At 36.6% G+C, this 26150-nt stretch overlaps 1 protein-coding gene across 2 annotated transcripts in view; it reads right to left on the bottom strand.

The window, feature by feature from the left end:
• LOC149549601 (uncharacterized) overlaps positions 1-26150 on the bottom strand; it is a 77315-nt gene that overhangs the window by 13539 nt on the left and 37626 nt on the right. Inside the window, exons 2-5 of one of the 2 annotated variants that reach the window (XM_089792921.1) lie at positions 25824-25960; positions 25384-25444; positions 25109-25274; positions 9308-9396 (exon numbers count right to left, since the gene is read on the bottom strand). In XM_089792921.1, the coding sequence (XP_089649047.1) occupies positions 9308-9396; positions 25109-25274; positions 25384-25444; positions 25824-25960 (453 nt within the window). The remainder of the gene's footprint in view (positions 1-9307; positions 9397-25108; positions 25275-25383; positions 25445-25823; positions 25961-26150) is intronic. The other variant, XM_089792923.1, reaches the window with a different exon arrangement.

Below are 26150 nucleotides of genomic sequence, written 5' to 3'. Positions count from 1 at the left end.
AACAAAATAATTACTCTAACAGAATATAGAAAATTGAAACGTGACTCACGAACCATAAGTTCGAACTTCAAACTTGAAATTTCATGAATTATAACTAATGACCATTGAACTTAGTAACATACTTATACTAAGTTGTAACACTAATAACATTGAAGTTTTAAACATAATGATAATGATAAATGATAAATATAAATCATACATTGTAAGTCAACCATTGACTATCATATGACAAAGATGAAAGATTCAAAATTCATTGTTCAAATTATAGATATGATATATCATAAAGATCAAGATGCTCATGATTACAATGAGCAGAGTAGAATTAACTAAAGATTACAATTGGCAGACAACACTCTCTGGAGAGAGAGAGAGACTTCAACTCCATGAGGGAGATCCAAGTATGAGAAAGATTTGATACAAGAAAAATTGATCTAAAGATATAAAATTTGTAAGAACATGATAAATGATGGATGCACATGAGTGATATGCAACTAGCACTAGGGAGTGTATACCAAAAATTAGGCTTATAGCTTCCTATCTATGACGTGCAAGAGATATAAGAGTGGCTCTCAAATGGACTTAGTGTATGCAACCCTTACAAGGTGCACCATAGAATGGAAGATTCAAAGATGGGAGCAAGAATGCTAGCATCCAAGAATCACTATGTGATGAAATGCAAGATGAAAGCTAAGCTAGATGAGATGCAAGATGCAAGCTAACAAACATGAAGATTAGAAAATCCCCTACTTAGACTAGTGATCTAAGCTAAAGCATAAAAGGAAATCTAAACTAAGATGAAATGATGCAAGCATAAACAAGCTAAAATGAGTATGCCAATATGAGAATGCAAATGCTCCAAGTCTTCGAAAGCTCCAAAGCACCTAGAGATCCTACAGCATTATGTTGGCATGAACACCAAAAGATGGTGAATGAGGAGACAGTACTCTCTTTTAAAGAAAAATGGACAGTTGAGATAAAAGCCAAGAGAGGCTTAATCAAGGGTGGAGGATGCATCTCGAGTAATCCATGTGCACAAGCATCTCACCTAATCAAGATCAATGGCGGAGTTCAAAAAGACGAGAGATGTGTGGAGGAGAATGAAGATTCCACCCACCTTGAAAAGTGTGCACCTCATGTGAGACAAAAATGCCTTCTCTTCTATTTTTAAAATAGCAATAATGATTTATGCATGCACACTTAGGATAAGTGGGAAGTAGGGTTTTTTATTTAATTAAAAGGGAGCATGTTCTTTCAATTAAATAAAAGACTTACGATAAAGTGGTCAAACCATAGGTTATAATCGAATAAATAGATTTTTGATGATTTGATCAAAGATAAGCAACAGATAAATTAAGCAAAAATGCTAGGAAGGGGGCTCATAGTCGAGATGACCATTTTTGGGTGATTACAGGGAGTAGAGATCCTTTGTGAAGGATGTCTGAAAGACATGGTCCTAGCTTTGAGGATTTTGTCCACGTCACAAGCGCACTATAAGGGGATGCAAGATCCAAGAAGATATAATGATATCTTTGCACCCATAGCACTAGCGTAGCAACTGAGGATAGAGATGGAGGAGCAGCTAAAGCATAAGCTACAAGAGCTACGGAGTAGATTGTAGAACTTGTCAAGGAGGAGCTCATCTACAAACCAACTTGACTACACACAAACCATCTGAATAAGATGCCTCTCAAACCACCTTGATCAGGTCTCTCATTGTTTATGTGTGGCATCCCATGCAATACTCATAGTCTTTGTTGATCTCTCCTAGATCCTGTATGACCTGTGGTCTAGCAGCCAATGCTCAAATTAGAAGGAGTAGGATCCGGTATATATCCTCTAGGGTGATTTTCATCTGTCCCACCGATTAATGGAATGTGTATGTATTCTCATCCCATCTCTCCATTAATACCAAAAGAAAAGCCCTACAAAAGCGCATAGTCTTTGTTGATCTCTCCTAGATCCTGTATGACCTGTGGTCTAGCAGCCAATGCTCAAATTGGAAGGAGTAGGCTCTGGTATATATCCTCTAGGGTGATTTTCATCTGTCCCACCGATTGATGGAATGTGTATGTATTCTCATCCCATCTCTCCATCAATACCAAAAGAAAAGCCCTACAAAAGCGCATATGTGGTAGTCAAGCTACCCAGTACAAGTAGGTGTCTCTCAAGACTAGTCTCTTGTGCTCCTAGATCTCTTATGTGATCACGGACATAGATCGTGACTTAAGAAATGTAGTGCTCTCTCATGACTAGCAGCTTCAACAATGGCAACATGAGGGATTCTTATCAGTACCTCATATCAAATAACAACATACAAACATCAATGCCAAAGGGGAGATTGTTGGATATGTTGCATATGAGGGAAGATTCTTGATTGGAATTGTTGTATGAGATGTTGCCATTCATGTTTTGTCATTAATGTCAACATATGTTCATATGTTTCAATAATGAGTTGGACAGACTATGACTCTGGATGTTATAGATCTTATGTCTATGATCGCAAAGCTTTATGTGTTCATCTAAGAGAGTTACAGTTGTTTTGGTCAAGGTTGGTCGCAAGCTAGTGACAAGGAATTATGCCAGAGATTAATATTGTGTTTTACGTATAAGTTGGTGGTGCATTGGAATTGTTTTATATGAGCATAAGGCATGGTAGAAGACTTGACTTAGAGCATGCCTTTGGATTTGTGGTTCATTTGGTTCATGTTGTGTTGATTGCTAGTGTGTTGCATCTAGATAATTGCTTTTAGGAGCCAACTGGATGGTGTAGCATGTATTATCGATTGGCAAGCGTTGACTATGGATCATGGCTCGTGTTTTGATGTTTGTAATTGTTATATACTTGTAATAGGTATTGTTTGTACCATAGCATTGGTTGATGTAATTATTTAATATTTATGCATTAGGGAAATCCTAATAGATTGACCTAATTGCTTGTTGTAGCTTGTATAAAGAAGGTAATACCTTGTTGATGCAGAGCATCCTGGGTTGACGTGTTATCCTACTCATTTGTGTTCATTCTACCAATTGTTGCCAAGTTACAATCATTGCCAAGCTGCAGCAATTGCCAAGTGCCAATAATTTTGGACGTGTTTTTTGCGTTTTTTGTGCGAGCCAACTTGCGGGATTTATTTTGATTGCGACGTTTATTATTAGATCTTGTCTTGGGATGTGTGGAGACCATCTTTGGCTTGGCCTTTCTATTTTGTAATGGTCTATAATGTTCTATAAGCCGTTTTGGCAAGTATAAATAGGGGGTCTTGTGGAGTCTTTTAGGGATTCCTTTTTTTTAGGAAATGATATTCTAGCTTGCAAAGGGAATCAAGGGTAGATGCTAAGTTTGAAGAGCTAGGGTTGCGGTTTAGAAACCAGAGGATTGCTTGGTGGACCTAAGGGTACAAGTGTGGATTTTTCTTAGTGTTCTTGTCCAGTTGTGTATCTGAACTAGCTGGGATTGGGTTTGTAAATTGAATCTCGTTGCATCTTGCAAAACTGATTTTGTAATTATTGTTTGTATTTGGCCCTAACCTGGAAGGCCTTATAGTTGGGCATATTGCATGTAATCAGTTATATCTATGAATAAAGAGTTGTGATTTGGTATCAAATCTTGCATTATTGCTTCTTCTTCTTGTGTTTCCATTGTGTGGTTATTTGTTGGGGGCTAAGACACATCTCTTTTGGAGATTCTCCTGCCTTGCACTAAATCAGACGGTATCAGAACAAAGGTTGTTCTTGAGTGTGTAGACAGATCGCTAAAGTTGAGGCTGTTTGCACCAAGATCATGGGTTGGAGAAGGTTGATTTGGTGGAGCCAACTAATCTTCTGGATTTGTGGATCTATTGCTTAGGGTTTGTGAAAACCTTGGAAGATGCCTCCAAGAAGATTGGACCCTAGGGCGATTGATGATCTTAGTGATGCTGTGGAAGAACAGATCTCAGAGAAGGTTAAAGAACAGATCTTAGAGAAGGTTAAAGCAGATTTCAGATATGAGATGGAGGTTAAAGCCAATTTCAGATCTGATATTGCCTTGATGAAGAGTGACATGATTACTGAAATTGTGAGTGTTTTAGGTGGCATACCTAGGCATGTGGGTACTGAAGGTAGTCATGAGGAAGTTGTCGAAGAATTTGAAGAAGCTGGATCGAGTGGTGAGGACATAATTGATCGTGTGGACAGACCTATTGGAATTAGGGTTGGTCAGTTTGCTAGACATGGATCTCAGTTAAAGCCGAAGCATAAGATGGAGGTTTCTAATTTTTCAAGTGCTTCGAATCCTGAAGACCTGATTGATTGGATTGGTGAATTGGAAGACTACTTTGAGCTTGAGGATATTGAGGATCCACTCAGTGAGGTTGGCACAAACTAAGTTAAAGGGACATGCTGCTCTTTGGTGGAAGGAACTGCAAAGAGACAAAGAAGAGGAAGGTGAAATGAAGATCTCTAGATGGAGATTGATGGTGACTAAACTAAAGGCTAAGTTCATTCCTGCAGATTATGAACTTGAGTTGTTTAAGAGGTTTCAAAATCTGAAACAGAAGGATATGACTGTGAAGGATTATACCCAGGAGTTCTAGAAGCTGACTATTTGGTCTGGGCATAGAGAATTGTCAAAGGAAAAGGTAGCTCGGTACATTAATGGTTTAAGATTCAATATTCAGGATGAGATTGGTATGCTGAATATTCCTTCGGTTGAGGATGCTTATCAAGATATGCTTTGAGAGCTGAAGAGAAGTTGAAGAGGAAACATCAAGGAAATCCTTGACGAAAGGAGAAGCAGGATAACTCGGCACAAGCTAAACTGAGTGCAGAAGGTGAACCAAAACCTACTGATTAGAAAAGGAGGACAGGTGGAGGTGTGTTCAGAGGTAATTGTTTCAAATGTGGCAAAGAAGGGCATATATCTTTTGAATGTCTAATTGGTAGGATAGTTATAGTTGTGAATGAGGTTGAAGTCCAGGATAGTTAGCCTGAGCAAGGAGAGAATTTGTTGGCTCAACAAGTACTAGTGGGTTGGAGAACAGTAGATTCTTGTCAAAGGACTAGTTTATTCAGGACTTGTTGTAAGTTTGGTGGCAAAATCTGCAAGGTGATTGTGGATGGTCATAGTACTGATAACCTATTGCTGAGAAGATGGTTTAGAAACTTGGTTTGAAGAGAGCGAGACATCTTTATCCTTATAGGATTGGCTGGTTGCAAGGTGAACATGCTTTGGAAGTGAGGGACTAATGCCTTGTTGATTTCCAGATTGGGTAGTATACGGATCAAGTGTTCTGTGATATTGTGGATATGAACAATTGTCATGTGTTACTTGGTAGACCTTGGCAGTATGATTGCAGGGCTATGCATGATTGTGTCAAGAATGTGTTTATTGTTGAGAAAGGTGGCAGGAAGTTTTTCCTGATTCCTTTGCAGAATGAAGAGCTCGGTAGGAGGAAGTTTAGTATTGGCAGCCAAGTTGAGTTGGCAGATCTTGAGAAGGTTTGAGATCAATGTGGAAAGCAGACCTATAGCACACCTAAGATGGATGTGAAGAAGAAGAAGAAAAACAAAGGAAAGAGTGTGCAAGTTGAAAACTTGGAGGACGTGTATGTGAAGAACCGGTTTGGAATTTATGTGTTGAATCCTAGAAGATGTTCTTCCAACTTCTAGAACATATTTTCAAACCTGGGGTGTCTGATGCAGGAGCATCATGGGTTGATACATTATCTTGCTCATTTCTATTCATTCTGCCAGTTGTTGCCGAGTTATAGTTATTGCCGAGTTGCAACAATTGCCGAGTGCCAATAATTTTGGACGTGTTTTTTGCATTTTTGGTGCTTGCCAACTTGCGGGATTTATTTCAATCATGACGTTTATGATTAGATCTTGTCTTGGGATGTGTGCAGACCATCTTTGGATCAGCCTTTTGGTTTTGTAATGTTCTAGAATGTTCTATAAGCCGTTTTGGCAAGTATAAATAGGGGGTCTTGCAAAGTCTTTTAGGGCCCGTTCGGTTGCAAGAACAGGAAACTAAGAATAGGAATGAGGAATAGGGTTAGGAATAGAAATGAAGAATAGGAACTGAAAAAAAGCATCGACAAAAGGTATAGGAATAGAGATAGGAATAGGAATAGGATTTCTTATTCTACACTTCGTTTGGTTCTACAAAACCTATATAATCATCTGATTTGGAAGGGGCAAATGTGATGAAACCAGAACAAGAAAAATGGCATATCGACGCTGAAGCAGAGCAAATCGATTTTCAGACCGTTGAAAATGAGAGATTTAGAAGTATGAATGCAATATCCAAGAACAGTTGAAAGCATTCCAACAGGTCATTCTTGGTTGCTCTTGAGAATCATCCTTAAACCTCATTATACGAGATCCCGCATCATAAAACTACAACCATATACAAAAATTGTAAGGTAGTGCAATTTGCCCAGAAGCAAGCAAGGGCACGGTCATATTGCATGGAAGGCAAAAACTGCATTGAATCCCAAGCCTCGTCAATGTATTGAACAATTATGAAAGACTCCCATATGGGTTTCCCATTGTGGATTAGAAAAGGGATTTTCTTCTGAATAGGATTCATTTTGAGTTCATCTCATTTTGAAATGGCAGTGATTTCAATTCGGCTACTATATTAATCTTCTACAGTTGAAGTTATGGACAATATCAAAGCCGTTGAAAGCAAAAAATTGGACGTCTTCTATCTCACAATTAATGAAAGGGTTTCCAGATTTCTGAGCTTTGGTACAAGCCTCCCATGCCATGCTGGGTAGTCTGTTGGATACCAAGTATTTCCCAAGTGAAAAGATGCCATCAAATCTGCAGACAGCAAAAAAAAGTTATTCTTAATTGTAGAAGGTCTCAAATTAAAACTTAAACTTTGCAACAGAAATGGAGGCTTTAACTCACTGCCCATTGGGTAAATCGTCTGAATTTAGGACAAATAGAGTGCAGCGGATTTCAAAATTTATCAAATAAGAAAAAGTTAAAATAAGAATAGGACTAGCTATTCCAATAACAAGTATTTTTTGGAATGGACACGTGCTCATTTTGGGGTCAAATTGCAAATACGAATTCTAATTCTCAATTCCAATTTGACGCACCAAACAGAGAATTAAAAATAAATTCTTATTCTCAATTCTACTTTGACGCACCAAACAGAGAATTGAAAATAAATTCCTATTCCAATCAAATTCCAGCAAACAAACGGGCCCTTAGGGATTCATTTTTTTTTGAGGGAATGATAGTCCAGCTTGGGAAGGGAATGAAGGGTAGATGCAAAGTTTGAAGAGCTAGGGCTGCGGCTTAGAAACCAAAGGATTTCTTGGTGGACTTGAGGGTACAAGTGTGGATTCTTCTTGGTGTTCTTATCCAATTGTGTATTTGGACTAGCTGGGATTGGGTTTGTAAGTTGGATCTCGTTGGATCTTGCAAAACTAAATTTGTAATTGCTGCTTGTATTTGGCCCTAACCCAGAAGGCCTTCCAGACAGGCATATTGCATGTAATCAGTTATATCTATGAATAAAGAGTTGTGATTTGGTAACAAATCTTCCATTATTGCTTCTTGCTGTTGTGTTTCCACTGTGTGGTTATTTGTTGGGGGCTAGGACATCTCCTTTGGGGATTCTCCTGCCTTCCACTGCATCAGTTGTAATATATGGAATAAGTGTGGTCATATATGAACATTGGATCAAAGCAAAGCTAAAGGTTTGGTCAAATGCTTTAATAGGGGTATGAGTGGAATATATAATTATTCCTTGTGCTCTTCAATGGAACTGTAAAGGCAATTGAGTCATCATTAGTCAGTTCATCAAAGATGGATTTAACCTTTCTCTTTTTGGACAGTGAGTCCTCTTGAAGATGGCTTTAGCCTTCACCCTTCAATCAGTGTGCTCAGGTAGTGAGCCTTTTGTTCTCAACAACCCCTAATATGGTTGTGAACCTTTTAACAGGGGTTTTGTCCTTTAACAAGGACTTGTCCTTTAATAGGGACTGGTGTACTAAATGCTTTGTATCAACTCCTAACAGGATCAGCTCTCCTAGCAGGGACATTTTCATATTAGTACATGATCTTGTGGTATCATCCCCACCAAGGTTTTCTTTCTTAATAGGATTTTCTTCGAGAACAAAAATCTTGAGTCTTATGGTGTTAGCTTATATCTTGTTCATCTTGTTTTGCATTGCTATATCTGTAATTAGTGATTTGGTTGAGAAGTATTATGTTTACACGGACACGTTTTTGTGAAGCCGTGAATTTCACATCCATGCGAACAAACAGAAACAACCCACAATCCTGCGGACAAAAACTCTTCAAATTTGCAGACACAGACTTTGGTTTTTATTTCTTTAAATCAAAGTAAAAAATCTGAAAAGTAATTTCCAAGAGAGCACAAAATTCATTAAAAAACATTGTCAGAAAATGTTTCTTGGCTTTGATACCATAAGACTTTATTTCAATATTTACCAAAGGAGATTAGAGCTGCTTAAATAGAGAAATTGCAAAGGATATTTTCTAAAAGAGAAACAGTTGTATGTGAACTAGAATAAAAAACAGGAGAAGTTTCTAATATTACATAAATAACCATTGTTATTAAATACGATACAACCATAATTACTTTAATAGAAAGATGTGATATTTATTCATGCCTTACATTCACAATACCCCTACTATGGGCTAAGCTTCAGACATATCCATCATCATATCATGCTTTTTATACATTTCAACCAGAACATCTGAGTCATCCCCATATTCCCCCATTTTTTGGCACAACAATATTGAATAAAGATGTAGCTATTTGTTCGGAGAAAAACCATAGTTTGGCATTTTACTTTTCTACCCATATGGAGGAAGACAATACAAATCAAAAATCAAATCCATGATTTCTTGAAAGCTATAATTTTAAGTAAAGAACCCATCTCTTATTTGGCATGCCCCCTAGTCAAGTTAAAAACTGAAACCTCATTTTTGGCATCTCTAGAGTTTTTGAATCCTTTTGTTAGTTCACTCAAACAAAAAATACCAGGTTCCTTTATTGTCAATATTGGAATCAAGTTTTGTGAGGGAAACTTGTGAAGACCAAGGCCCACTGATATTTTTCAAGATATTATGGCTGACCTCTTTATTGAGAGTTATCATAAAAAACAATAAGCTTTGCCAGAGATTAGTTAAACTGTATCATTTTTGTTCAAAATACCTAATCTAAGGCTGAAGCAATGATTCATCATAAGTTCATATCAAATATATTCAATTGCATGTATCTTTGAAATGGAATGAACATACAAATATTCATATAACTACCAAAAGCAATATAACTTACTAGTAGCAATGTCAAGGAACACTTGCTCAATTCCTGTATTTAATTTTGCTGAAGTGACAAAATGCTTCGCTCCAATTGATTCTGCATAACTGCATTGGTAAATGTGGTCAGAGCATTAGAATAGTGTAATTAGTTTGGTGATAATTTTAAAAAAATTATATCTCAAAACAAGAGTAACATAAGTGATGAGTGATGAAAGGAAAATAATAAAATGGTAATTGTTTATGGATGTAAAAGACAAATTTGAGATCAATAAAGAATCATTTAGAAAACAACCAACAATAAATTTTATCCTTACCATTTCTGGCCACCTTATGATTTTAGATCCCTTGCAATCCATTCCCAATCCTTGAACAAATAAAGATATTTATCATCTAATTTTTTTGTTATTTTAGAGCTGTTATGGGAGGTGTTCTACACTTCACTTGCTGATGACAATCTTAAGACTAAACCAGTTCTTATCTCTAAACGGTTTTCTTACATTTTGACTTCTTTCTAAAATGCCTACACAATACTATGTTGCCAGAACTATGAGCGCAGGTGCAGAATGGTGCAGAGGACTAAAAAATTTACGACATAAACATTTAAAAAACATATATTTAGCATATCAAATTTTAATTAATACACATTTTTCATATATTTAAAATTGTTTGCAGTTTTAAGTTCAGAGTGATGAGCACACAGGTATACTAAGGGCAGGGTGGGGAGGCAGGTTGTGTGGGGTGAATTTGTATAACAACCTTTACCACTTCAAACTCAATACTGTGAGCATATCACTCACATAGTAACAAAATCACAAGATGCAACAATTCTGTAACACAAGGAAAATACAAGATTTACGTAGCAACCCTTATGGGAGAAAACCACCACAAATTATAACTTATATAAATTCTCTTTTACAAACTTTACATACACCAATTCTCTCAATTTGTAGGCACCAACCTAATAGAGATGACAACCTTTATAATTGAGCATAACTCTTTAATGAATGACAAACTCTTTTTATGCCTTCACAAAATCTAATTATACATATCTTCTTTTAAATCTGCATAAAATCCTCTTCATAAATGCTTCACAAATTTCCATAAACTCTTCTTTATAAATCTGCCATAAATAATCCACAAATCTGCATATGTTCTTCCTCAAATCTACTTGTACTTTATGGATCTGCCATAAAACCCTCTTCAATTTCTGCATGAACTTTCTTTTTATATCTGCCATAAATTCTTCTCTTAAATGCGCATTATATCTGCTTGTAATTCTTTTAATACATCTGCACATAAGCTCTCATAATCTGCTTCAAAGGTCTTTACTAAGTCTCTTTATGGACTTCTCTAAATCTGAATTTTATTCAGTTCAACATTCTTTATTTAGTCTTTACATCTTCTTCATATATCTCTATTCAACTTTTCTTCTAGTCTCCTTGTGACAGCATGATCCATCAATTGATTCTCCACACACGTCTCTTATAATATATCTTCATTTGTATTCCATGAATCCATACACCTCTCTCACATCTTCTCACCAACTTCACTATACATTTATATCTTATGCCTTGAATTGAAGGGACATCCCTTGGAATAAAAACAATCTTATGAATAGACAAGTCCGTTTGTCAAGTGAATCCTTTGAGTTAAATTGTTGCCCATAAACAATCTTAACAATTTTCTACCCTCTCATTATGAGTAGTTGTCTTTTCATAAAGAATTGTTGATGATAATATTATATATTAATATGCTCCTTATTCAAAGGTTGTTCTTAAACTTTCTCTCTTCCTATCATTAAATTAATCGCTCCCTATTTGCCCTTTCATAGTCATTCGAACTTACTAATCACTGGCTTTAATCTCTTTCTTTATCACTGCCTTAGGACTTTTTGTCTTATTTGTTATTGTCTGATCTGATCTTTGTCTCAGAACGCATTTGTCTTATATGACTCTTCTGAATAGTGTTCCATGGAGATGCGACCCAAACCCTGTATTTCTAGGATGGGGTTGAGTCGGGGACATCCCCTGCCAAACCCCCACTGCTGCCGATTCATTGGAAAATCCGCGAAGACACTAAGACACCCCACGGATGCCTTGAAATGACCCTTACTATAAAGGTCAATAAGAACCAATGCTAAACTGAGACAATTCGTAAACTCTTGTCTTGCACTCTGAAATTTGTCAAAACTAAGCATGCAACTGTTAAATGGTTAAAAGTGTAATGTCTCAAATAATTCACCAAATGAGCTGACTGTAACAAATGCAATGGACAATGGTAGTGCCAACAGTATTCAAGAAGATTTATTTAAGGACAGATCTATTACAAATTTAATGGTAATAACAAGTCTTCATCCAATTTAAAATGAATAACAGAATTTATACATGGACAGCCAAGTAACATCAAGAACCTGGTATTGCTGCTCCCATTGTTTGCTGTTTGCATGAGATTTCCGGAATGGTGATTGATTCAAGTCTTTCCCTTAATCTGCCCTCTACACTCTGAATATATAGCTGATGCCACAGAGTCAAACATATACTATTAAATTTGCCCGTCTACCAAATGGTGCGATTTATAATATAATTGACACCCTTTTTAATAGTGTCCAATCTGAATCCTCCTGACGTAAAGAGATTTAAGGCACTGAGTCGCATGCAATATAGTCAGCTACGATGGTATCGATTATACTTCCAGACCTCCTGTAATGCAGATTTCGGACTGTTCACAATCTAGAATTCCCTGTGGTGGAAGATGGATTGATCCAAGCTGCTTCACGACCTCTTCTTGCTCTTGAAACTTTAACCCGACTCCCGAAATTGATGCAGTCCGAACTGTATATCACTCCAGCCCTGTTTTCACGAATTCTTATTTAATCTCCAGGCTTGCGATTTTTTAATTAATTCGCAACCTTGCCCAAACTGGTGTTACTAAGTCCGCCTGGCGTTTGAGAAGGATAGAACTTTGAGTCGCATGTAATTTGGAACGATTAAGAGGGATTATAATATACTTCCTGCCCTCTTCCAATGACGATTCTGAAGATTGAAGTCCATGAACAGACCCACGACTTGCTCTGTGAGAAAGTTAAATAATTTGGGCCACTTCTCAATTCTTGATTCCTCTTAATACCTACGGCTTGACTTTCAGGGATGAGGCGCCACAACTTTAATGGAAAAATCGGCGCTAATATGAGCTCCAGCAAGAAATTTTTTAAGTGTCTCTGCTGCTACGATTTTGGTATGAAGAAATTCTTTATAAGCCCCGGTTTCCTCCTTCAAACAATTCTTTGCTGTTAACAGTCTCCACTGAACTGAACCCTTAGAACTGGCCTTTAGGCCCCAGATTTCTGCCCTGATGAAATGACTGTAACGTCACCTCCAATTTGCAATAATTCAAGTGATATTCCACACCCTCAAAATTGCTTATCAATGGGAGTTTTCGTTCCCAAAGATAATTTGAGAATTTGCAGACCAAATGACTACAAATTGTTCCAACTGAAAATAGAAATCGAATCCACAAAACCCCTTGTTCAAATGGGTGCCTCCTGTCCTCTATTTATTCACTTTTTTTGAGAAGTCACTGGAAGTTTCTAGAAACGTCTTTTATAATATCTTATTATAATGCACTTTATTATTAAATAACTTTATAAAATTAAAAGTGCAATCTCAATTCAACATTATAACATGTAGACCCCACTTACTGGATGTAGGATTAATTATACTCTCCGAGAGCAAAATGCAATCATCTGGCAACGGGATGACTCTCTCTCCAAAATCATTTGCCTACGAGAGTCGATGATAGGCAAATCTATTGTAGGAATCGTGTCGCTAGAAAGGGGACATGACATGCCTAGACATCCCTTGAACGTCTCAAATTTCTAGACCTGGGATGTGAGAAAAAATAATTTTGAAAATTTTCATCTTTTTTGTCATCTCGTGCCTAGTGTTGAGCCCTAATGACAAGTGGGCCCCCTCCATGCTCTCAAGGTTTATAAAACATTCCCTCTTTTTTTATTCACATTTAGTTTTCTAAGTTTTCCAGCAGCTAGGTAAAAAGGAGAGAAAAGAGTAAGCGGAGTGGAGAGAAATTGAATTTTTGCAAATGCAAGAAGGGTGAGAAGGAGCGAGAAGAAGAAGAGATGGATTCTACATCACCATGGAGGGATGTTTCAAGCACAAGATAGGTCTCTATAATTGTTTTTTTCATTTTTTTGTTTTTACATTTGTTCTTGTGTTTTTTGCTAAGTTTCCGATTCAAGTGCGAATACAAATGTGGCTGCGAGAATTGGGTGCGCCAATGTGTAATAGTTTTTTTTTTTTTTTTTTTTTTTTTTTTGGTGTGGGGTGGGGGATGAAGATATAGATATAGATGCAAACTTAGGAATGCAAGAAATATACAAAATTAAATCATTTGATCTATGATATGTCACCATTGATAAAGATGTCTGATTGTTTATTCAGATTGAAATAACTAATAAGCCATATCATATAGGTCTATGTTCATTTAATGACCCCTTCCCTGGAATAAAGTTGATAATAATACAAAGAATATAAGATTAATCAATAAATAAATGAAAGTATAACAATAAACTCTAGACAATTATTCTTACAATCAATTTGATAAAATTAATTATTAATATTTATAGCTTAATAAATAAGGCAAGAGCCTATAGCACAATGGTAACTTGTGAGCCTCCTATCTGGGAGGTCTTGTGTTCAAGTCTACTCAAATGTAACACGTAATAATAGTTAATTTCAATAAATAATAATAATTAACTAAGGCTTTGACCGTTTATCTATCAAAAATAATAATAAATATTATAATATTAATCATACATTGTATATATTAAACATCAATATAATTAAATAAGAAATACAATAAACTATATTAAAAAATGTGTTCATCATACTGATATGCCATAATCAGCACAATCTTCATAAGCGATTGTAGAAGTTTTATTGGTGGGATGCCATAATCAGCACAATCTTCATTAAAGACAAATTTGGAGAAATATAGTCCACAGCATGATCTGAGCATGCTCACACCTCTTTGAATATGAAGTTTCTCGATTAGTAGTTTCTTGGTTGTTGTGTGTTAATGAGCACCCATGGCAAGGAAGTAAGACTCAGCAATACCAAACGGAGGCACAGTTGGAGGTCATGACAATAAAGAATATGTGTGATGCGACTGGAGAATCAACATGATCGTTTCCATATATGGGAAGAGAAGATTTATAAAAAAAAAAAAAAAAAATTGTTTTAAAGTCAAGCAAATGAATTGGCAGAGGCAGTAAAAGACATCGCATATGTATAGTGGCACATATTAAAAGAGTGAATACCTACAGATGGAAATTTACCTCGACACTGGAAAATCAGATATGAAAAGTTATACAAAAAGGAGACAAGTGTTGAGGTGCCTCAAAGATAAATTATTTGTCACATTGAGGAATAAGATATTTGGAGTGGAAAAGAGATGACATCCTATATATAAATATAGAGACTGCAAAGGACATCACAATATCTAGTCGACTTACTAATCCTCAGCGACAAACAAAAAGGAAAGAGTTGAATAATTAAAGTTTCACGAGTTTTGACAGTTTATATTAATTCTGACTAAGATATATTTGGACAACGTCAAACATAAGTGATATATATTGGGGAATTCTTTCAGTAATTAGAAGACAAACTAACAAGCACACTTGAATATTACATTAAAGCATATATGATAACCATTGTTTCTGGGTGAAGAAAATATGGTAAGGGAGCAGCAGTTAAATAACAAAAGAGAGATATATTCCCGTTTCAAGAATCACGTGAAGAAAGTACAGGGGATCAAAACTATTGTGAGAAGATACATTATTGTCGCTTGGACGTGGATATTGGAAAACCGTGCCAAAAGGAAAGGCCAATAGTGATTTGGTGTCAAGTTCACAAGACCATTAAAATGGCTCAATAGAATAAGATGTTAAAGCATTGACAAGTAAGGAGATTAAAAGGAACACATTACCAAAGTTGAAGGAATGTGTGATTAACTACCAAGCACCCCTGTCAAATGGAATTGACATAACCATTACCACATTGACATACACAAATCCATGTGCGAGCAAGGTTACCAAATTCGTGCATCGAGGAAGTTTATCAAAGGGAAAAAACAAACACCAAAACCAATCTACTGCGGGACCCAAGTTAAAAGGGAAGCCATGTTGTTGATAGAATAAAGAATCTTGGTGACGTGCACAGTTCGTCAAAAATGGGGAAATGCCAACGATCATGTTGAGGAGATAAATGTGCATAGTAAATTCATCTCAAGGGAAGATATGTTAAGGTTTATTAAGGATAATTGTTACCAAACCCATAAGGTAAGTATGTGTTGTGTATAATTTAGTTTACATTCCTTATTATTATTATGAGACATATTGCTTAAGTTCTTCCATTATCAGTAGGATAATACATATATAGCTTATATTCAAATAAGTATGAAATCATTTATATATTATGAAGGATAATGTTTCATTTAGTTTATATGAATTATAGTGTGAATTAAGATAATATAAATATGTTATAGGTATGAGTTAAAATCCTAACTAATGTTAACATTTTTATTATTTCTATATGAGCTATATAGCTTGATCTTTTCCTCCAAAGTTCTTGTGGGAAAAAGAGGGAGATTGAGAATTCAGAGGGAGTTTGACACTTCTTCAAAGGTCAAACTTTGTTTTATATGGATTGTTGGAGATTTACATATTTTCTCGAATAGGAAGCTTCTATATTTTACCTGAAGGGATTATGATTGCTATGCGTTGAAACAAAACTCATACTTCATTACAAAGTAATGGTGGTTGAGCGTAAATATTACTAAATAACTCCATGCATACACAGTCTATATCACCACAGAACAACATCTTGGGTATTCCCAAGCATCTGTAGAAGAATGTGAAAGATAAAATTAAGGGCCTTGATATTAGTTGAAAATGAATTAGAGTTGATAGTGGATTATCAAGATGACTACTTGTAAGAGAATGCACTGTTGAGATCGGATATTAGTCATATGAAAACTATTGGGTATACGAGTGAACTATATGAAACTATTATTACTTTCCCATGATTATCAGTAACACCCATTTTGGATCCATAAGGTCCAATCTCAAGTGGTAATTAAGACAAAGTCTAGAGTGATTGAGATTACAATAATTGTCCCTATTTATATTGAAGTTGAGAGCTTCTTACAATGTAAATTATAAAATAATTGAAGTTGGGTGTTTTCTACTCTATCGAGGATTGAGGTTGTGAGTCCTCAAGTGGTTTGAGAAGCTTCATTTCATGTGGAGTCAGAATTATAACATATTTGCCACTACAACAAATAAAATTGCAAGAGGATAAAGCTTTTAGAATCAAAATATTAACCTTGTGAACTCTTGGAGAAAAGGCAGAAACTAACATAAGGATTTACATGGTAATGATTTTGGTTGTTCCTATCGTGTCCCTCTCAAAGTGAAATTAGACCAAGGTTCTAAGATATATTAAAAAGAATGAAGGTTGCCATATTTGAAGAGATCTAATAAGAGTGGGAATTTTACATTGTGGGGGGGCGAAGAATCATCTTAACAATGTTTCATTCCCATTGGAGGCATTTTCTTATATCAAGAACATTAATGTGTAGATAAGTATTTGTTATCTTTGAGTATTATATTTACTTACTTATTCTTTGTATTTCTACACATACTATAAGAGTTATTTGCCTTGATCTTTTCCCTTGTGTTTGAGAATGTTCTTGCAGGAGAAGAAGGTACTTTACCAAATATAGCACAGACTCAATCTTATGGTAGTAACTCAAAAGAAGTTATGATCTAGAATTTATTAGTCATCTGATGATCTGACTAGTTAATGTGAGGCTCAAAAGCGAATATCTTTGATGATTGAGATTATGAGTATCCTTTCATATCAAGAGGGAGTTCAATACTTCATCAAAGACCACTTTATACAAGAAGCTCAAAAGATTGATACTTAGACAAAGTATAACATACATGTGTAGGACTACATGATTGTGATGGGCCTACTTATGTGTACATCACGAGGAAGTAATTGTTAGAGTAAATAATTAATATTTAATTATTTATTCTATTGCTTAAGTTTACTTAGGTCATGCATTTATTTAATATTTCGTATTTAATGCATGTTGTGACAACACGGGAGTTTGTTCCCTTCTAGTTGTCACACTTATCTTCCAGCTTGTTCTACAAGCCTCCATGAGCTCTTTATATTCGAGCTCTCCTCATTGTATTATACAATATCGAGAAGCCATTTCTTATTGTAAATACATTTCTTATTGTGTTTGCATTTTTGGCTCTCATGTCCGTTTAGGGTTTTTGCCCGTGCTCCATGCTCCTCCCCTTCTTTGGCTTCTCTTTGACAGGTTCGCATGCAGGTGATCTTGGCGTCTTCGGAGTTGGCTTTCCTCAACTCCAACATGGTATCAGAGCCTTCCTGCTGCTGCTTCGTTGAAGAAATTTTGAAGCCGTGATTTGGAGTCACAAACTCTAGTTTGTTTGTGCATTTTTTCTTCAAATCAGGGGATCAGCAATTTTTCGAAGCACTTTCAGCCCAAACGGACATCACCATTGGATCCGGAAGGCCGTTTGCAGTCAGGATTCATATAAAGCTTGTCGATTTTGGAGACAGAGCTCCAGGAGGCAAAAATTTTTTGGCTGGAGGCATTTCCGTACGGATGTACGGACGATTCAGCATTTAAAAAAAATAAATTTGCAGAGCGCACCGCCGAGCGGCCACCACCGCGCCACCCGGCGGCCGCCCGCGCTCCGCTTGCACCTCCTCAGTCACGGGCGGCTCCGCCTGAGCGCCTCCTCCGGCGGCACCTTTCCTGTCTCCACCTCCACCGGCAGCTCGCCACCCTGCGGCCACCTCCGCCGGCGGCTCCTCCCGGCTCTGCCGCTGCCCGGCCGCCGCTCGTCCGCCGCCCTCCGCCGGCGGCTCCTCCCAGCTCCGCCGCCCCTGCGGCCACCTCTGCCAGGCCTCCGCTCAGCCAACTCTGCAGCACAGTCAGCACCAGCGGGGGTGACACGTGGCATGGGCGCCACGTGGCACCTTGCCACGTGGACTCGCCACGTCACCCCTGCCACATCAGCTGCCACGTGGCTATGCCACGTGGCACTCTTTTTTTGCTGCGACGGCTGACGGGCCGTCAATTTTAAGCTACGGATCTGCTGACGTCAGCATGACGTCATCCCTATGTCATCAACCTTGCTTGCACTCTCCTTCAAGTTCTCTTTTGGACCTACTTGTGGTTTTTTGGCCATAACTCTTGCATACGGAAGTATTTTTCCGATCCGAAAGAAGCGCCGGAAAGCTGGTTCCGAGACGGAGATTTTGGTGCAGGTATTTTTAGGTTTTGATGCTTTTTTATTGCTCGTTTTTTCTGTTGAAGTTTGAAGTCCTGTTTTTGACTCCGGCATCCATATCTTTTGCGTCCCATGTCTGTTTTTGGAAAACTTTATATTTCTGGAAAGCTGGTTCTGTGTACTTTTCAGAACTGTCATCTTTTTTCCTCACTTTTGGCCCCTTCTCTTTCTATCATAATTTTGGCGTTTTTGCTCTATGGTGGATATTTTGAGTGTTTTAGGCCCGAGGATCGTTTTCCTGGCATGGTTTGCTTTCTTTTCGGCTGTACTTTCTTTTGGTTCAGCTCTTTTTCAGTTTTGATCATTGTAGCTATCTTTTTGAAGCATTTTTTTATTTTCGCACTGAGATAACCTGTCACTTTTGTATTTATGGGAGTCATGAACGTTGTTTTGAGTCAGGTGTACTTGCACTATTTTCATAAAGCACCATGGGGGGGATCTTTGTTTGCTGTTTTAGGCATTCTCCCTTTGTCAAGTGAGTGTCCCTTCCACGACATTAGCCCATGCAGAGTCAGTTAGACCGTGTCTTTATCGGTGTCTGTACTTCTTTCCCTCTCTCCTCGTTCTTGGTTCGTTTGCAGAAGATTTTGGCTCACCTTCTCAGTTGCCTGTCATCACACCCCGTCTGCATTAAGGGGGGATTATGCTGTGTTCTAATGCATCCGTGGTTCGATGGTTCGATAGTGTGAACTATGTATTCAGTGGTTGATCCTACATACAAGGCGATTGCAGTGGCTGGCTACCTATGCATTTCGGTGAGATGGATCATCTACCATATAGACATGCTCGGCTCGTGCCTTCTTCTTCCATGGAGGTTTCTTCAGATCAGCAGTTTGACAGATTTGCGACTTCTTCATGCTTCAGTGATGCTGCTTCTTCATGATCATTCCTTGTTCCTGTTTTAGGGGACATTTTCCCTAGTTGGAGACTTCTTCAGCTCTTCACTGGGTTCTTACCTCTTTTTAGGGGAGGGTTTTTCCCATGTGGTTTTCTCTCTTTCCTCGTTTACAGAGGTTTCATTTTTCTTGCTTTGTACTTGGGTACCTAAAATGGCCTCGTTGCCGGGACCCATTATGCATTCATCTTAGCTTTGTGAGCTTAAGGCATTTCCCTAAGTTGCACTTAAGGGGGGGTGTTAGAGTAAATAATTAATATTTAATTATTTATTCTATTGCTTAAGTTTACTTAGGTCATGCATTTATTTAATATTTCGTATTTAATGCATGTTGTGACAACACGGGAGTTTGTTCCCTTCTAGTTGTCACACTTATCTTCCAGCTTGTTCTACAAGCCTCCATGAGCTCTTTATATTCGAGCTCTCCTCATTGTATTATACAATATCGAGAAGCCATTTCTTATTGTAAATACATTTCTTATTGTGTTTGCATTTTTGGCTCTCATGTCCGTTTAGGGTTTTTGCCCGTGCTCCATGCTCCTCCCCTTCTTTGGCTTCTCTTTGACAGGTTCGCATGCAGGTGATCTTGGCGTCTTCGGAGTTGGCTTTCCTCAACTCCAACAGTAATAACCTATCACCTGAAGGTTGAGGGATCATTGTTCAGAGGGAGAATTTTGAGGTGCAATCTTTTGTAAATGACATCTTCTCTATGAGGAGAAGTTATAAGTGAAATTCCTTGTAATGCATTCTTCTCTGTGAGGGAGAATTGAGGTGAAAGTCATTGTACCATCCTTTGACTTGGTTCATGGTGGTTACTATCTCACATATGATATGGAATGAAGGTGACAATCTTTCATTAACATATATAAACAGAAGGTAATCATTGTAAAATGACAATCTTATAAATGGTAGACCTATTATCATGAAAGACTTCATTAAGTTGTTGTCCCAGAGTGCTGAAAGTCATGATAACGAATGTATCATAACAGACTTCATTAAGTTGTTGTCACAGAAAGATTAAATTTTTGCAATTGTGTTACGAAAGGTGACGATCTTTCATATGTGTGAGGTCACTATTGTAAGGTGACGACTTTATCAATAGTTGATCTATCTGCTAACACCAAAATGTGTTAGAGCAAGTGTTATCATGGTTCTTCGAGCCGGATTTTGCCGAACACCTTGATAACCAACTTATCATGGTTCTTTGGGCCAGATTTTACCGGACACCATGATAATCAACTCATCATGGATCTTCGGGCTAAATTTTGCTAGACACCATGAAAATCAATTGTTATGGTTCTTCAAGCCGGATCTTGCTTGACACCATAACTTAAATCTGTAATAGACCACACTTAAAGTCGTGTTCAAGTCTTGTATTATGATTGCTTCAGTTCCCTTTTTGCTAAAGAGGGAGTGTTGAGAAATTTAGCCTTATAGTGAATTGAATATTATACTGAGATGATATCTCTTCATATAGTTGAGAATATAATGTGTTCTACAGATCCTCCCTAGCTAAGAGGAAGTGTTAAAGTTGTAGCTTCAATCAAATTGATTTGTTATACATTATTGTTATTGGTAAATCATCATTTTGTATATACACATATTCATGTAATAATAATATATAATATTATATATATTATAGTATATAATATATATTTATATTATATTATATATAATACATATATATATTACACACACATATATACATATATATATATAATACAAATTATTGTCATTAAATATATTAATTAAATGATGATTAAACCTTAGAGACATCTCTTCATGGGATATGTCTCCTCTCATATTTATATGAGATCCAAATCTGCATTTGGAACACATCAATAACATTGGCAATGTTACTACATTTGTAGAAAATGATCCATGTTACTCAACAAGATACACTAAGAACAACTACAAAAGCCTCCAAATTGTTGCAGATGGGCAAGATGCTCCAAAACGGACTACAAAACCATGATTTGAAGAGTACAAAAAATCCTTTTTCGGAGAAAAATTGCAAAAATCTTGAATAACATCCCACATGAACTTCGCATATTACAAAAAATAGAAGTAATGTTTTAGGATAAAAATCGACCAAAATCAAAAACAAGTTTTCACATCAAAAATTTATCAAAACCAAGCACAATTTTTGAGGTGAGAAATTGTTTGAAACCAAATAGATAGTTGAAAAAAAATCTGAGACACAAATTAGCAAACAAAACATCATTTTTAAGGAAAAACAAAAAAAACCAATAGAAACCAGAGAGCCCTCCCGAACTACAAAAACCCTAACCAACGTATACATGAGAAAACCCTTAAATTTTTGGAAAAAATTATAAACCCTACAAATAATTTTTTTTAAGGAGAACAATATTATATAAGCCCAAAACTGAATTATAATTTTTTAATGGGAAAAAATTATAAACCCCAAAAAACCCACAACTTGGAATCCAATTTTCGCATTTTGTGTTTTATGCCAAAACCATTGCTGCAAAGTTTCGAATATTTTATTATGAAAAAAGCTATGTTCCACGGAGTTTCCGGGACGGGGACGTTTTAGGGGACGGGGACGTGTTTCCGGTACGGGTACGGGTCGAAGCCAAAATTTAGGGGACGGCGATTAAAAACATAGGGGATTTTTTTTAATATAGAGACAAAATTCAAATATGTATATCATAACATTGATAAACCATTCACCATAGACATTTTAGAAGATAAATACATGGAATATTATCAAATGGCAAATACTAAGTGCTTCCATTATAACAATATCACATACATATATAGCAAAAATTAAAATGCCTAAAGGCTTCAAGTATCATGCTGAAATCAGAATGAAATAAAGAGAAGTCCAACTAAAATAGTTAGTAAATAGTAAATACCGAACGCAGTCTTGCCTCACTAAACACAATCTTTGCTCATTGCTGTTACTGCTCTTTATGTTTTTTTCCTTCCTCTTAGCAAGTATGTTAAATCGAAAAATGAGTAGAAGAGTTAGTGTTTTAATGGACCAAATATGGGTTGCATATTGTTATTATGTCTTTAAGATGACTAGGGGCCACAAGAACAACAAAAATTACGAAAAAATGTTTTTTTGGGGATGGTTTGCCTTTACCAGATTGACTGGAAAAAAGGGGACGGCCAGCAGTTTCGGGGACGGATAAGGGACGGCAAAACTGTCCCCGATACTGCTGGCCGTCCCCAAGTTTCCTGCCCAAAAAAATTGGCCGTTTCGGGGACGTTTCTGAATTTTTCAAAAAAGGGACGTCGCAGGGTACGGCCAAAATCCGTACCCGCGTCCCCGTTTCGTACCCGGTACGGGTACTAGGGTATAGAGGCAGGGGACGCGTCCCCGTGGAGCATAGGAAAAAAGTAATTAAAAATTTAAAACCCACAATATTTATTTTTTTTGGAAAAATTAGTAAAACCCACCAAACAATTTGTGAGGAGAAATTATTAAAGCCCAACAAATAGTTTTTTAGGAATAAAATATTAGAACCCTCCCACAAGGTAGTCATACCTAGACTGGCTCCTACTCTGATATTGTGAAACTTAATAAACTCCCAAATTTGTAGTAAAATCCTAATTTGGGTTTTATTGTATATTGTGATCCATAGTTCCATGACTCTCCCGAGTAGTCTGAGTTGTCAAGCCGAGACAAACTTGCCTAATTTTTATAATTCGGCCCAAGACATGGAATAAAGTATATAATTTGAAGGGTTTTTTTGTTTTGCCAGGTTGTTGAGTCGTAGGCGAGTCAAGAGTCAAGTCGACCTTGCTGAATCCAAGCCAAGTGCGAGTCTACAAACTCTATTGTGATCCACTGGAGAAATCTTTTTTTCTTTGTGTTTGAAAAACACTTTGTGTTTGAAAAACACAAAATACAAAAAACAAATCCCATAATATTTTCTCTAATATCATGAAATTGTTAAAAGCGTATGAACAAAAGAATATTGCATTAACAATGAACTCTAAAATAGAGTTTACAAGTGCTAATTATAGATTAGTCAAAAAATAGACTACACTAAGAAAAACTAAGAGAAAGCCAAAATGACCATTAACTGAAGCTCTACAAGAACGGGCTAATTATACCAAGAACCTAAGATACTAAAAATGTTCTAATACTACATACAACATGTATATACAAGCAATGATCCCCCCATTAGAAGGATAGTAGGAAACGTGATATCCCCCTACAAATATGGTGAGTGCTTGAAGGCAAAACAAGGTCCAATGCCTACAAACAACATTCACCCCTTGGGAAGAAGATAGATCATGTACAAATGCAAGAATGCTTCCCATGTTGAATAGGAACTAAGAAGTGGAATCTAAAAGAAGCATGATGATGATGCAACAAACTAGTTCACATCAAATGAAAGGAAGGAGGTCTCCAAATATGCATCAAGACTAAATAGGCATCTCCAAGCTCAAGGAGTCCATCACATCATCAAGTTGGACAATGAAATGTGAAGGATAAGAATCAAGAATATGAATCTCCAAAGAGGATGAAGAAGTATATCCAACTGTGATGAAATTGTAGTCTTTAGTTTTCTGTTTTTCACATTTGGTCATGTCATTATATGTCATCTTGTAAACATTTATACACTTACACTTCTGATATATGTGTGTGTGTGTGTGTGTGTGTGTGTGTGTGTGTGTGTGTGTTTGAAACTATGATGAAATTTCAAACATTGAGTGTTTGGCATTCATATGACGTGTAATAATTTAATCATGGCTCTTATGTTCCCTAAATTCATTAACTTTTTTCTTTTTAGTAAAACTGAGGTTTTTTCTTTTGCCGAGTCCTTGCCCAAGTCTTTTCCTAGTTCGAATCCAAGTCCAATCTTTTGCTATGTCCAGTCTGAGGGGAGACTGAGTTTTTCAACTATGGTTTTAATATGTGAAATTTTGTCTATAATATTGATTCATCTCCCTCTCGGTATAAGTGTTTGTTTTGGGAGTTCATAAGATAGTTGAGGGATGGCTAGCCATCCCCAAGATGTCTTGGAGACGTCCAAGCATCCCCACCATCTTGGTGTCATCCCCAAGGTTTCAGTTTTGTTGGTAGAAAGGTAGCATGACATCACCACCCACTCCCCCCGGTTCCAAAGACATACTTGTGCCAAAAATGACAAGAAAATGGGGGGGGGGGGGGGGTGAACACATTCCCAAGGAAGAATATAGTTCATGCGCTTCTTATTCATCTTTGAATTGTCTTAGTTTAGATGGGAAAGGGCTTCTAGTATCTTAAAAATATCATGCAATCACATTGAATACCGATGCTCCTAATGTTACATAAGACACAATCCTAAATTAGTGATAGTAGACTTTTTAAGTGCAAAAAAAATTACTCAAAATAGTCCTACTCTATTGATGAGAAACAACTGATAGTTAACTAGCCTAGATTTGTTAGTTTTTAAGCAATTTAAATCTTGATTGCATAATGATGTATTTTGAACTGTTGTCAATTTCTTCTATAAAATAAGAAAATCAATGAAATGTGACAACAATACCTTTCTGCATCTTGTAAATCAATCTTTTGCGACCTTACTAAGTCACTCTTATTTGCAGCTATTGCTAATATTATATTCTTGGATGCCATCTGGCGAAGTTCCTTCACCCAATTCCTGACACGAGTGAAAGTATCCTTATCCATGACATCATACACCAACAATGCTGCTGCAATTCCATGACATGTAAAATATATATACACAAAAGATGAGCCTTATGAATTGAGAGTAATTCAAAAATGTGAGAAAACACAAAAATGATAAATAAAAGCACAAACCATCTGCATCTCGATAATAAATAGGGCCTAAAGCATGAAACCGCTCTTGACCTGCTGTATCCTGTTTTCAATTTCATGCACAAGTTTAAATAGCTTTCAATCATTTTTCGCTGGTAAATGTGAGCATGAATATTAAATTCATTAGGAAAACAACAAAATATAAAATATAGGGAAAATAATCAAAATGTTAGTCCACAGTGGTTAGCACTTCAGTTGTTAGAGACAAAACATAAGTGATTTGTTATAAACTGATTAGATTAATGATGATCAACCCACTCTTAAAGCTTAGACGACAGAAAATCACAACCAAGAAAAACAATAGGAAAGCTTATCTGAAGGTAGAAAATACATTAACCAATCTCCTTTAAATGTTATGGGAAAATAGGAATCAATTAAAATAATCATCAAGTGTATTCAAGATTAAAAGTTAAAAGACTTACCCAAATGGAAAGTGTCACAACCGTTCCATTAATATTGAGACGCTTTGTAAGGTAAGAAGCTTGTATTGTTGCTGTTTGCGAGTCAGAGAAGACATTATTTACATATCGCAAGACAAGAGATGTTTTCCCAACTCTCCCTGCAGAAAACAGCCACTAACTTATCTAGTATGCAATACTAAGCAATTTCCATAAAACCACAAATCCAAATTACCACTTACACAAGAATAGAATACGAGTGTGGAACTATGAATAGAATGCATATATCATAGTCAAGGCACTTTAGAAAAATGGGAAACATAGATAAATGAAAACAAGGCAAATACAAAG

The sequence above is a fragment of the Cupressus sempervirens genome, chromosome 7, assembly GCF_028749045.1.
Source record: "Cupressus sempervirens isolate cs-2001-9-10 chromosome 7, ASM2874904v1, whole genome shotgun sequence".
NCBI classification, from domain to species: Eukaryota; Viridiplantae; Streptophyta; class Pinopsida; order Cupressales; family Cupressaceae; genus Cupressus; species Cupressus sempervirens.
This window is presented reverse-complemented; position numbering and strand designations above follow the sequence as displayed.